The sequence below is a fragment of the Fusarium graminearum genome, chromosome 1 (genome assembly GCF_000240135.3).
Source record: "Fusarium graminearum PH-1 chromosome 1, whole genome shotgun sequence".
NCBI lineage: Eukaryota > Fungi > Ascomycota > Sordariomycetes > Hypocreales > Nectriaceae > Fusarium > Fusarium graminearum.
The window spans coordinates 1,574,538-1,587,779 of NC_026474.1; the positions used below are offsets into that span (position 1 = coordinate 1,574,538).

The window sequence follows — 13,242 nt, forward strand, 5'->3', positions numbered from 1 at the left end:
ATGAATTGATCGTATGGAATTTTCAGAATTAATCAAACGTAACGTTTTAACATCTATCTATCCGCATATATGACAAACGCCTGACCCAGCCTGGGGTTCTCCGTCATGTAACTGTAACCCTATAGTGGTAGCTTTCATCATCTTGTCTACATGGTATATCATTCAACATTGACAATATGTCTCGCAGCATCACATTTATGCAACATTTACTCTGCGGATGGTTCTTCTTGCGCCTTCGCCCATAATCATGAGAGCGTTCTCAGCCTCCAGAGCCCTCATCACTTCGTTGAACTCAGATTGCTCAACGGGAATACTGGCACCCTCGCTCAGTCGGCGAAAAACGTCGCCCCATCGAACTGTGTTGCCTCCAGCTGTCATTTCATCCAAGAGATGCAGAATGGCAGTGCGGAGCTCCTCGCGACGCTTACGATCAGCGGCACTGGTTCCCTCGGTGAGAAGACTCATGTCAATGCGGCCATTAGCGTCTGTAGCAGCAGTCTTCAAGGCACTCTGGATAAGGCGGTTGGCCTCGCGGACATCGTCGCGAGTAACTGTTTCGGCAAGGCGCATCTTGGCATGGGCTTCAGCCAGACGAATCATACTCTCGAGTTGACGGGTTGTAGCAGTGATACGCTTGTCGGCAGAACGAACATCCTGTCCGAGAGCGCGCATGGCAACGTAGCATTCAACTAGCTCTTGGGCAGCCTCCTGAGAGATGACAGGCTGGATCTTGGATCGCGCATAAGAGATGTATAGGGTCAAGAACTCAACGGGTAGGATATCGTTGTCAGTGGGAGCCGATTGAGGCTTGTCCTCGAGGTAAAGAGACAGAAGATGCTTAGCCAGGCGACGGTCATTCTTCTCATCGGCAGTGTCCAGCATAAGATACACAAGATCAAATCGAGAGAGGAGTGTGGGGGGGAGGTCGATGTTCTGAGGAACAGGGAGGTCGGGGTTATAACGACTGCCGATAGGGTTGGCTGAGGCAAGAATGCTTGTTCGCGCGTTGAGAGTAGTGATAATTCCAGCCTTGGCAACCGAAACGGTCTGTTGCTCCATCACTTCGTGAAGTACTGAGCGAGTGGCATCCGACATCTTATCGAACTCGTCGATACAGCAGACACCACCATCTGACAAGACAAGAGCTCCAGACTCGAGGACAAGCTGTCTTGTCTCGGGGTCGCGCGTGACGTAAGCAGTCAAACCTACAGCGGATGATCCCTTACCACTGGTGTAAACACCGCGAGGAGCAATCTTGTGCACGTACGAAAGCATTTGCGACTTGGCTGTCGAAGGATCACCACAAAGAAGTACATTGATGTCACCTCGGTATTTGGGGCTACCACCCTTCTGGAACGACTTGTTGGTGCCACCAAAGAGTTGCAGCAGAATACCTTTCTTGACATCGTCCATTTCGTAGATTGAAGGGGCCAGAGAACGAGAAAGAAGGTCGTAAATATCATCACGGGCGGCTGTCTCTCGAATCTTTTCTTCGTCCTCGATGCTGATCTTTCGTGTCTCTTCGATGCCGTTCTCTCCAGCTTCAGCATCCTCCTCGCCAGCAATTCCGAGTGTTGACGGGTCAGCGCCCATGCGCCTCTTGTCAACCTTTTGAATATGCAAAACGTCGACATAGGTTTTGTGGACGCTCTTGACGGCACGCTGGGCAGGGTTGACACGGACAGGGCTGACGCGGAATATACCAGTCAGCTCAACACGGTCACCGGCTTTACAGAAATCCACGAGCTCATTGTAAACGCAAACAGAGACTGAATGAGGTGTCTGGCCAGCAGGTACCGCATCAGGCGTCTCCTGAAGCTTGATAACTTGCTTGTCTTCGAACGAACATCGATTGTGAATGATCAACATGGAGTTCTTGGACTTGCAGATTTCACGGGGGCACTCGGTAGGTTCACGAATCTTGCCACGATCGAGGCCAACATTGACAGAATGGTTGCAAACATTGCAACGGAAGAAAGCATCCTTCATGTCAGGAATAACAGGGGTTGTACGAATGACGAGACCCTTGATGCTGATGAGGCGGTCCATATCTAGCAGATGTCAGTCACATGCACAGTACATTTACAGAAATTTAACTTACCAGAAGGGTTGAGATCTCGCAGATTAGTTGTCTTATCCAATCCGAAAGGTCGGAGAACATAGATAGATGAAGCCACCTGGTCCTCCAGGGAAGCTTGCTGCTGATCAGGCTGTGCTCGAGGCGTGGGTGCCTCCTCAGGTCTGTCTGAGCTAGGGAAATTAGGCTCAGAGCTCTGTGTGCTGTGTTGAGAAGCCTGGTGGCCGGCAGTACTCTGAGAACGATTTCTCATAGTCTCTGTTCGAGCAATCTCAACCATCATATCGTGAACAGACTGATCCATGACAGGCACTATTTCTTGAGGGTAGGCCTGAATTTGATGCCACAGCTTTCGTGTAGGTGGGTAAAGGTTCAAGTCAGAGATGTCGAGGTAAAGCCTTGTTGTTCCAAGAAGCAGCATGTTCTCCAAAGCCTCCCAGTATGGTTTCGATTCCGCATCAGGATCGTTCTGAACGTCTTCGTCGGACGCACCATCGCGATACATACGATATTTCTGTGTAAAGTTGCGGAGAAAGTCCTTGAATGAGGCGAAGGTATCGTCGATGGAAACAGTCGTACCCCAGATAAGACTCTGTCCTTGTCCGCCAAGAACGTCGGCCTCTGAGGTGTTGGGGTCTCTGTTTGCGAATGAGGCGACATCGGATCCATCAGCTGGACCCTCACGAACCACACGGCCAACATCGTCAAGAATAACCCGACGAGAAGCGCGAGGTGTTCTTGCTGCGTCAGAGTTGATATCACCTCGGCGGTGAGGCGCAGGTGAGCCAATCTGTGAGCCCACGAATAGTCCACTTGCTTCACTTCGAAGCTCCGACTGATGTCGTAGTGATCTTCCGGGGCTAGAACTGGGATCATAGCGAACAGGAGAAGATCCTTTACTTGTCAGTCTCATGACAATTATGTCTGGTTTTATTGTTTCTTACCTCCGTGGTAGGCAGGGGTTGTTGGATTAGCTCGGGGTGTTCTCTGGGGATCAATGTCGCTTTGGCTCTCTGTCATCTGGTGAAAAGGCGAGCTGGGAATATTGCTGCGAGCTCGGGTGCTTTGGCTGCTCATCATCTGCGCGAATGGCGAGGAAACACCTCTGGGGAGGTCATTCTGGCCACTGGGTCCTGGTGACGAAGATGGGTAGGGAAGAGGGCTCGAAGGGACCTCTAGCTGCGAATTTCCTGGACCAGAAGCCTGGTTTGGTTCGGGATTACGGCCAGAACGGCGAGGAGTCGCTGAGCTGCGTGTCGACCTTTTCGTAGGAGACGACATGGTGGAATATGTTGTGTTTTGCGAATTGTACAAGTGAAGCTAAAAAAAGACAAGTTGGCTTGACCCTTGTCTCCAGCTACTGTTGATATTCGAAATTGGTAGTGAAAACGAGGGGGAGGGGATTGGCTGGGTGACGAGTCGCGTCTCCTATTTCCTGCACGCGTAAAGTGCTTTACGCGAGACAGGTACAAGGCAAGCAGCTGCGATAAGATAAGACGTTGCGGAGCGGTCAAACGTTACTCCCGGCATCCCTCGTCGCAGTGTGGCATCGCTGGCATCTGTATCTGGAGGGGCCACCGTTTAGGTAGGAAGCACTTACAAGCTACCGAACAATACAACAAACCGCAACCATGTCTCCAGGAATGACCCTTTTCGCGGTTCAGGCCGTCCTGATCCTCAGCACAGAGGACGGCTCCAGGATATTCGCAAAGTACTTCCAGCCGCCTCACTCAGCACCCAATGGTACATCTACCCTCCCCTGAGCTTCCCTCGCTATAATACCACTGGGCGCAACGACAGCTGACAACTGTTCTAAACAGCTCCCTCAAGCGCCTCAGCCAACCCTTACTCCGATGTTAAGGCGCAAAAGGCTTTCGAGAAGGGTCTTATTGAGAAGACTGCCAAGCAGACCGGCGACATTATTCTCTACGACAACAGAATTGTGCTGTACAAGATGGAGTCAGATGTCATGATGTACGTTGTTGGCAGTGTCGACGAGAACGAGATTCTTCTGTACAACACCATTCTTGCTCTGCGAGACTCTCTCCATCTGCTCTTTAAGTAAGTTGGCCTTTTACAAGCTTGCACTTTCTTTTGCAGCACTAACACGGTCACTACAGGCAATCCGTCGATAAGAGAACAATCGTCGAGAACTACGACCTCGTTTCGCTCGCAATTGACGAGATTGTCGACGACGGCATCATTCTCGAGACCGACCCCACCATCATCGTTCAGCGTGTCAGCCGAGCACCCACACAGGACATGCCTGTCGGTCGCATCGATCTTAGTGAACAGGGTGTCAATAACCTGGCGCAGCTAGGAAAGTCGAAACTGGCGGATTGGCTTCGACAGGGTCTGTAAAGGGGATGAAAGCGTTACGTCTAGAGATTCAGGAGTTTTGTCGTTATTCTAGCGCCGCATGCAAACCAAAATTCAAAAGAGGAAGACACCGCGCCATGGGTTTGGTTTGGCTTGGTCAAGAGGGAAAGAAAGGGCTTTTCAATACAGGGTGATGGTGTTCTAATTGATATGATCATTCATGCTCTAGTCTCCGACGCCGCTTTGCGGAGCCGATTCATGACCGCCGCTGCGATGTCACTTTTATCCTCTATACCATCCACAAAAATGGTGTCTGCGCCTCTTCGATCAAAATCCCTTAGCGCTGCAAAGAGACCTCGCGCGATTCCTTCAGTGCCTTGACCCAGGTCGATATCTAGGATTGTTCCTATGATTTGCTCCTTGTCGTCTAATAGATCGCCTTCATATACTTGGAATGGCGAATCATCTTGCTCGTCGGTGGCCTTCACATCGGTAAGATGGTGAAAGTTGGCGCATCGGAGTCCAGCCCCTGATTTCCATCGCTGAGTGCGAATAACGCCAATTTTTCTTCTCTTTCGATCGCCGTTTGTAGTATGGTCATTGACTGTCTCATTAGACACCTCAAAGTTGGACAGGGCGATTCCATCACCCCCTTTGTCGAAACTCGACTCATAGAGCACTACTGTAGCCTTGGGACTGTAGTGCTTGTACTTCATTCCCGGTGCTCGCGGCGCTGCCTTTCCTTCTTCACTCTTGTCTTTGTAAGCTATCGTTGCGTTTTCCCAGCCGGGGCAGGTTCGTAGCTCGTCCATTCCAAGGCCACCAGGGCGGAGTACAACGGGAGGATCGCATAATCCGTCCACTACAGTACTTTCAACGCCGACTTGGCAGTGTCCTCCATCCAAAATGAGTTCGATTCTCCCGTCGAGGTCGTCCTTCACGTGCTGAGCAGCCGTGGGTGAAGGCTTGGTAGAGGCGTTGGCAGAGGGCGCTGCCAGGGGTACACCAGCAAGCTTGATAAGGGAGAGAGCAAGGGGCGAAGAAGGCATTCGCACGCCAAATGTTTTCAACCCTGCAGTCACTTCAGGCGCCAGCTTTGACGGAACGGGGTTGGGAAGTAGAATGGTCAGAGGTCCAGGCCAGAATCTCTCTATTAAAGCCCTGTAACGCTCTGGTATGGGATCTTGAGTTTCGTCTGTGTGGCCAATGTACTGTCGCAACATGTCCAGGTCACAGACATGTGAGATGAGAGGGTTGTCCGAAGGTCTCCCCTTTGCAGAGTAGATTCCCTTGACTGAAGGTGTCCGAGTAGCATCTGCGCCGAGACCATAAACAGTCTCGGTAGGAAATGCAACAGGCGTATCCGTGGTTCGTAGCTCGTGTGCCGCATCTTCCAGTGCCTTGAGGGCCTCTTTGTTCTCACGGTCAATCTCCCAAGTGTCCAGCTTAGCAAGACCACGGCCAGGTCGAAAATGGCCCAGGGATCCCTTGCTGGGGACTCTGACTATCCTCGTCTCCATGGTGGGCGTAGCTTGAGAAATAAATCTCTGTGGTGTAAGTGGTTGTCTCAGTACTGACGACAGCAGTGGGCGTCTGTGAGAAGATTGGTTCAAAAAATAGAAAATACTATTCTTTCGGGGTGCGAGAGCTTGCGGGTATTCTCGTAAAATATAATATCGCCGTTTGTGGTCTAAGGTTCGTAATAGTTGAGCGATGGAAATTTTCATCACGCTGGGCCTCGTGCTCACTCATCATGACGAGCTAAAATGGAGCCTCTGGCTGGACTTTGATGGTTGAGACTTGAGAGTGACTCAGAGGGATGCCCAATCGAAAATTGCTGTCTTTAGGCTCTCGGCATGCCTGAGGTGCCACTAAAAACATTTTTATATGAACTACCAAGTAAATGTTGCAATAACCCCAAGCTTCGATATACCTATGGAAACCAACAAGGAAAATTGTGCATCACAACAAACCCTGGTGGTCTGCAATAATATAAGCATGTATTGTTCGAAGAAAATACATTATCTATCTAACTATTTATTTAACGAATGATCTTATGAAAACTAGTAGTGGTCGATGCCGTTGATATAACAAGTTGCAAACTGTAATTTCTCCCAACATGACACCAAATACTCGCATCGCTTGCATCTATTCTCATACATTTTGAACTCTTTTCTCGAATCTACTTCATCTCTTGTTGTCCATCGAAAACATCATTAAACAATGTATCAGCCTCTAACCAAGGTTCTCGCCCTCCTTCTCTCTTCATCAGTCAGAACCCATTCAATGCCATCATCTTCCCCGTCTTGTGCCATGATTTCGTCCCATTCGTCGTCTTCCATGTTGGCAACCATGAGAGACTGCAGCACCTTGCCAAACACCTCTCTCACGGCGTAATCTCCACGGGAGACTACATCCACCAACGCAATAAAGTCACGTTCGAGACGGATTGCACCGAGAGCATTGGTTCGGCCTGCATAGCCCATGATTTTCTTCTCCCAAATCTTGGAGAGGTACCGTGCGGTGATGTCGAGTAGAGTGGTATACGTTGCGGGTGTCATTATGCGTGCAATTGGCTTCATGAGCTGATCCCATCCGTGCTCGAAGAGCCGAGGCACTTGTTCCAATAGTTCATCCTCGTCTTCGTCATTCTGCTGAGCAATATCGGCAATGTCGTCTTCGGACAAGGTGTAATCTGCATCACGGAATGTCTCCGTAAGAACAGGCCGTAGACGAAGTTTTACAACTTGATTGAAAAGTACTTGAATGCCCTCGTTGAGAAGCTCAGTCGACTTGCCAATAAATGATGTCTGGAGAGTATGCAAAGCATTTGCCACAAAGATAACGTCTCGCTCAAAGGGGAACGAATCTTTGAGAGGCCCGTTCTGAGCATCACTGTTTGGCGAGTCACTCGACTCCCCTATTCGGCCTGTGATGATGCGAGTCAAATACTCGTTGGCCATGTCAAGACTGTTGATGAGAACAATAAACTGGATGATCCGGTCTTCAGGCGGGAACCCCCCCTGAACAACAGGCCGGGGGTACGATTCGTCCCGCATCTTGCGTTGAATCATGCCAACAAAGTCGGAGCCGAGCACTCGGCCAATTGTTGGCACTACAGAAGCAATAACATCTCGTTGTGAGGTCGAGATGGACTTCTGGATGACGGTGTTCACGATGTACATAACGTCGTCGACAGCCAATATGATATACGGAGCGTTGCCTTCAATGTGTCTACTTAAGCTCAGTGACAGACCAGTAGGGTACTCGTCTAGCTGGAAAGCCTTCTCCACTGAACGACGGAAGAAAAAGGTGGTCATGACATTGTAAGGAGAGGTGAGTTTCGTAGACACTTTGCGGTACAGATTAGACTTGACCAGTACATCCGGTATCACAAGAGGAGCTTCATCTGGTGTCTCGGCGTCCTAAAAACATGTAAGTACAGCCGCAGTTCAGGGGTCAGAATACTCGGCCATACCTTGCATTTGCCAGCGAGGAATCGAGTGTACAGCGACCATCGCCCAAGCATGACGGCAATCTCGCTGAGCAGGCCATCGACCTCTCTCATATTCACGCCCTCATCCTCACTCTCTCGAGGGTTGTTGCCTTGCCCAATAGCTGGTGAGTTCACTCTTGGTGTACCACCACGGGGCGGCTGGGGCAGAAAGCTCTGGACAAGGAACGAGAATGGGTAACTCCTGACGTCAGTGAGTTTTCTGTCGATTCCCCTCTCGTCGCTCCAGGTGTCGACAATAATTCCACCTTGGACATCCGCTTCCATCTGCAAACGTTCAATCACCCGGACCATCTTGCCGGTGCCATAGTGACGTTCCACGAGTCCACCGTGACCCTCTACAATCTGTGCAATGTGCTCAAACAGTTTTGTCAAAGCGTTCGCGTAGAAGAAGCCCTCCCTGCGTTGACCATTCATGGCATCCTTCAGCGTCGCCCGAGCTGTCCCAGCAACTCCCTGGCATACGTATCGTCCATAAACATCTAGTCCAACTTCTGCTCTTCCTATCAGCGGGAAGAGCTTGAAGAACCGTGTAACCTTTGTTCCGTCACTTTCCTCTGCCGCCTTTTCGAACTCTCGCAAGAAGAGGCCACATAGACTCTCCTTGGCTTCCTCAAGCGTCACCCACGGCGGGTCGGGTACTTCGACGCTGGGTACTATGCCAACAGCGAATGATCCCTTTGTGATCTCCTCTGGTACGTTACTGGCTCTTGATATATATCCAGCAGCGGCCTCCCAGTCCTGGGGTGCGCCCATGGAACCGACCACGCCGTTGACACATGCCTTCAGCTCCGCAACCTGCTCCACTACTCCTAGTGTCTCTTCGACTCGACTTTTCTCCAGATCCAGTTCTTTGACTCTGTCGCTTAGTCGACCAGCCGTATCTGCTGCCGTCGCCAGCATATCATTTCCAATCGATCGTGCGGCGATGACTTGCGCTCCCAGTCCCGCCCGTAGAAGGTCCAGTCGTCCTAGATCACGGGAGAGGTCGGCTTGGGAAGCGACGAGAGCATCGAGTCGGGAGGTTATAGAAGTCTCGCGGGTATGGAGGGCGGCAAGCGCATCGCGAATCTCGGCCTCGGTGGTGGCATTGTCAAGGGACGAAGTAGAGACAGCAATCGAGGATTCGACGACGGGGTATTCGTTATGAGAGAAGCCGTTTGGAAGGCTTGACATTGTCATTAAGGTGTCCTACTCGTGCGGCGCATTTCTGTTCACAACCTCTTTTTGTCTACAACCAGGGCGATAAAGGAGTGACGTGGAGCTTGTAGCTCACTTGTCGCAGCTTCTGGAGGCGTTGCGTTAGGTTGTTGGTGACACGCAGCCTCCACAGGGAGAGCTCCCCGCAATTGACCACAAGGTTTCAAGGTTACCCTGCACCACCAACAATAAGATGCAGGAATCTACAAAGTAATGAAACACATAAACATATCTAAATCATTTTCACAGCATCGATACATTTGATATTTTTGTATTTCAGGAGCCACTGGAACTTCAATTGCTATGCAAAACCGTCATGTGTATAATATTTAGGCGCTTTATACTATACAAAATATGCTCCCTTGAATACACTATCTCCAACAGTATCAAGCTCTTATTTACATCACACCGCTTGACTGTATCCGTTACCAAAACGCCGTTTCCCGTACTTAAGATATTTTCGCAGCTCGTCCGCCCAAAACACCGTGCTGCATAGAAAAACAAGTCGAACAAGATCGAAAAACCCAAGAGCTTCAGTCTGGAAGGTCTCCTGGAGCCAGGGGAAGTAGATGACAAGCAACTGGCCAGCAATGCTGAGAGCAACGGCCCAGTTAAACAGGTTGTTAGAAAAGACCCCAACTTCGCCCCGGAGGATCGACTTGGACTCAGATCGGCAACTCAAAGCGTTAAACATGTCGAAGAAGACGAAGCATGTAAATGTCATGGTGGTATCTCGTCGAGTCACCTGACCATCGGCCACCATTTCACGACGGTAGATGAGCATTGTCCCGACAGTAATGATGGCAGCCGATGTGAGCACACGTTGAATAAGCTTTCGCGTAAGTACAGGATCTCCTCGTCTGCGCGGGGGCTTGGTCATCACATCGGGGTCAACCTTTTCGACGCCTAGAGACTGAGCAGGAGGACCATCCATGATGATATCTGTTGTATGGTGGTTAGTTTATGTACAACTAGAGCTGGGGCAATTTCACTTACTAATCCACAGAATCTGCATGGCATTCAAGGGGGACTTGAAGCCGAAGCAGGTGCAGATAAAAACAAGAGCCAAACTGGCAGCGCTAGTGCTGAGTTGGAAGGTGAGGAAGTTCTGGATGTTGTTGAAGATGCCTTTGCCCTCCTCAATTGCTCGAAGAATTGTGGAAAAGTCATCATCCGTCAGGATCATATCTGCTGCTTCTTTGGCAACATCAGTTCCGTGACGGCCCATAGAGATACCAATATCGGCTTTCTTGAGTGCCGGCGCATCGTTGACACCATCTCCAGTCATGGCGACGATATCGCCTCTTGACTGAAGGGCCCGAATGATCTTCAGCTTGTGGTCCGGGTTTGTTCGCGCAAATATCGTTGTATGTTCCATGGCCTGTGCTAGATCCGCTTCGGACATCCTATCAACCTCATCACCACGTAGGACAGGCTTCACAGAATTCTGACTGCCTGTGTGACCCATAGGTGCCGCGATCGTCATGCCCAATTGTTTTCCAATTGCAAGCGCCGTAGTTTCAGCATCGCCGGTAATCATGATCACCTTGACACCGCCACGCATCAGACGTCTTATTGAACGCCCGACTCCAGGCCGAGGAGGATCGCGCATACCAACAAGACCGGCGAAAGTTAGATGTTTGTAGATATCCTCTGGAGCATGAGAGGAAGGACTCTCGCTTCGGTCAAAACCAGGAGTACTGCGCGCAGTAGACTTGTTTCTCGCTGTACGTGAGACATGGCCGCTCGCGAATGCCAACACCCGCAGGCCCTTGACAGCCATGGCCTCAGCAGCTTGAAGAGCCTCTTGGCGGCGTGACGAGTCAAGCACTATCTCCCTTCCATCCTTCTCAAGATAGGTGTCGCATGCTGCCAATACCTTTTCGATAGAGCCCTTCATATACGCATATTCCCTGTCGCTCTTTGTTTCTGAACCAATTGTAACACCCATCCACTTTCTCTCAGAACTGAAAGGCGTTTCGCTGACTCGCGGACCAATAGATGTTCTGACATCGTGCTCTTTGAAGCGATCAAGGAGGTCAAGCATAGCAACATCGGTCGGCTGTCCAACCCAACGAGTATAAGTAGATACTTGGTCGCGGCCAAGGGTAGAAGACAGGACGGCTGTGGCAGCCTGACCATGTTCGGTGTACTTTTGAGCAAGTCGCGCATCGTTGGCAATGTTGCCTATGCGGAGAACACGTAGAGTAGCTTGGTTGGATTCCATACTGGATCCCACATCTTCATTATCAGACTCAACCTCAACCGGTTCTTGGGCTCCAAAATACCACATGCGGGTAGTCGTCATGTGATTCGTAGTAAGAGTGCCTAGTATTTCTTGTTAGCTTCTTCCGCGCAATTCTCATACGTGACATACCTGTCTTGTCAGTGCAAACTACATTCACAGATCCCAATGTCTCAACCTTGGGCATCCTTCGCACAATTGCATTGTGCCTAGCCATGCGATGTACTCCAAGAGCCAAGGTGACGGTGACAATGATGGGCAGGCCTTCGGGAATAGCAGCAACAGCAAGCGAAATCGAAATCGTGAATATCTCCAAGAGCTTCTTCCCTTGGAGCCAACCAACGATCGAAATAAGACCAATCACTACGAATGAAGCTTTGCTGAGCTGCGAGCCAAGATCGTCCATCGACAATTGAAGTGGAGAACGCGGGCTTTCGGTGCCAGAAACGCTCGTAGCGATGGTGCCGAAATGCGTGTGTCCTCCAGTCGCAAAGACGATACCTTGACCATGACCGGACTTGATCAAAGTTCCCATGTACGCAATGTTGTGAATACCATCTCCGTGAGAATCGCCATGCTCGGCTGGGGCAAGGGATGCGGGTCGTGGCAGCTCGTTCTTGTCAAGGCCGTAACTGCCAAAGCCACGGCTGCGCGCTTCAGCCGTTACTCGGACAGGTTCAGTCTCACCGGTAAGATTCGATGCATCAATTGTCAAATCGGCAGCTTTTGTAACGCGGATATCGGCAGGAATGCGATCGCCAGTGGTGAAAAGAACAAGATCGCCGGGAACCAACTGTGAAGCCATAACTTTGGACGAAGTCGCATCCAATATATCTCCAACCGGGGTAACAGATCCAGGAGTCAAAGCAGAGTCCTCGTCATCAGCGCGCGGAGGCCATGTCGGGGTCTTTCCTGTTGGCGACACCTTGCCCTGGCCCCGAACCAGATGGGCATGATTCGGCACAAGATGGTTCAGAGCCTCGATGGACTTCTCAGAACGGTACTCTTGTACAAACCCAACAGATACAACAATGGTAACCGCAACAGTGATGCTGATAGCATCGTCTGTGTTTCCCAGGAGGAGTGAGGTACCAGCCGATACTAGGAGGAGCAGGATAAGGGGCTCCTGGAACTGTTTGATGAATCGCAGCCACAATGGCTCTGGGGGTTCGTGAGGAATTTCGTTGGGACCGTAATCGCCGAGTCTGGTCAAGGCCTCGTTTGGAGTGAGGCCGAGAGTAAGGGACGTTCGTAGATTCGCTGCAGCTTCGCTTGGGGTCATATAGGAGAAATGATCGGCGACATTCTAGTGGAGTTGTTAGTTGAGCTGGACATGAAAGAGATGCGCATATTGAAGACTGACCCGTGCATCAGAAGAAGTAGTTCGGGCATGGTGACGAGGGCGTTGCGAATGGTCGCCGTCTTTGGAAGTGGTGTTTTCGCCTACATGTCCGGTGATGGATGGGATATTGGATGTCGGAAGCAAGGTGTCATTTCCCGGACCGTCGCGGCCGCCCCATGGCAGCTGCATATCGACAATAGTAGAGCGCGAGCGTTGGTGTTACAGTTGTAGAGTAAAGGCCGTGGAATGCATTGGTGATCGGTTTCGATTTAGAAGCGAGCGCAAGCCTGATGAGAGGAAGAAAAGGTCCGCTGTACTGTAGTTGAATACAAGGGAGGGACGTCAAGGCATGGACCAGAGTTGCCACGAGAAAGAGTATCCAGCTAGCAATTCGGATCCCACTAAAAAGAAAAGGAACCGCTTCAGCACCGTCGAAGGAAGGATCTAAACATGAGTAAACGCGACAAGGCGAGAAGAAGAATAAAGAGAGGCCAGCAAGGACACAAATAAACGTGATGGCACGTTGGAAGACCCGGAATTATGTA

The 13,242-nt window shown here is 50.6% G+C and overlaps 5 protein-coding genes across 5 annotated transcripts; 1 reads left to right on the plus strand and 4 right to left on the minus strand.

The window, feature by feature from the left end:
- Window positions 1-195: 195 nt before the first annotated feature.
- FGSG_00504 (DNA replication licensing factor mcm4) lies at window positions 196-3,358 on the minus strand (the record flags this gene model as incomplete). Its single annotated transcript, XM_011317876.1, has 3 exons — window positions 196-2,051; window positions 2,102-2,971; window positions 3,022-3,358. 3 exons carry the CDS (start codon window positions 3,356-3,358, stop codon window positions 196-198), a joined length of 3,063 nt encoding a protein of 1,020 aa, XP_011316178.1.
- A 350-nt stretch (window positions 3,359-3,708) lies between these two features.
- FGSG_00505 (uncharacterized protein) lies at window positions 3,709-4,438 on the plus strand (the record flags this gene model as incomplete). Its single annotated transcript, XM_011317877.1, has 3 exons — window positions 3,709-3,820; window positions 3,898-4,138; window positions 4,198-4,438. 3 exons carry the CDS (start codon window positions 3,709-3,711, stop codon window positions 4,436-4,438), a joined length of 594 nt encoding a protein of 197 aa, XP_011316179.1.
- A 152-nt stretch (window positions 4,439-4,590) lies between these two features.
- FGSG_00506 (uncharacterized protein) lies at window positions 4,591-6,084 on the minus strand. Its single transcript, XM_011317878.1, has one exon. It carries the CDS (start codon window positions 5,914-5,916, stop codon window positions 4,615-4,617), a length of 1,302 nt encoding a protein of 433 aa, XP_011316180.1. The 5' UTR covers window positions 5,917-6,084; the 3' UTR covers window positions 4,591-4,614.
- Window positions 6,085-6,624: 540 nt separating this feature from the next.
- On the minus strand, window positions 6,625-9,086 carry FGSG_00507 (uncharacterized protein; the record flags this gene model as incomplete). Its single annotated transcript, XM_011317879.1, has 2 exons — window positions 6,625-7,821; window positions 7,875-9,086. 2 exons carry the CDS (start codon window positions 9,084-9,086, stop codon window positions 6,625-6,627), a joined length of 2,409 nt encoding a protein of 802 aa, XP_011316181.1.
- Window positions 9,087-9,513: 427 nt separating this feature from the next.
- Window positions 9,514-12,886, minus strand: FGSG_00508 (calcium-transporting ATPase 1; the record flags this gene model as incomplete). Its single annotated transcript, XM_011317880.1, has 4 exons — window positions 9,514-10,052; window positions 10,107-11,438; window positions 11,488-12,661; window positions 12,719-12,886. 4 exons carry the CDS (start codon window positions 12,884-12,886, stop codon window positions 9,514-9,516), a joined length of 3,213 nt encoding a protein of 1,070 aa, XP_011316182.1.
- Window positions 12,887-13,242: the final 356 nt, after the last annotated feature.

What these genes read in the sequence shown, in the direction of transcription:
- FGSG_00506 (XM_011317878.1), bottom strand. Translation starts at nt 5,916, where the DNA reads ATGGAGACGAGGATAGTCAGAGTCCCCAGCAAGGGATCCCTGGGCCAT.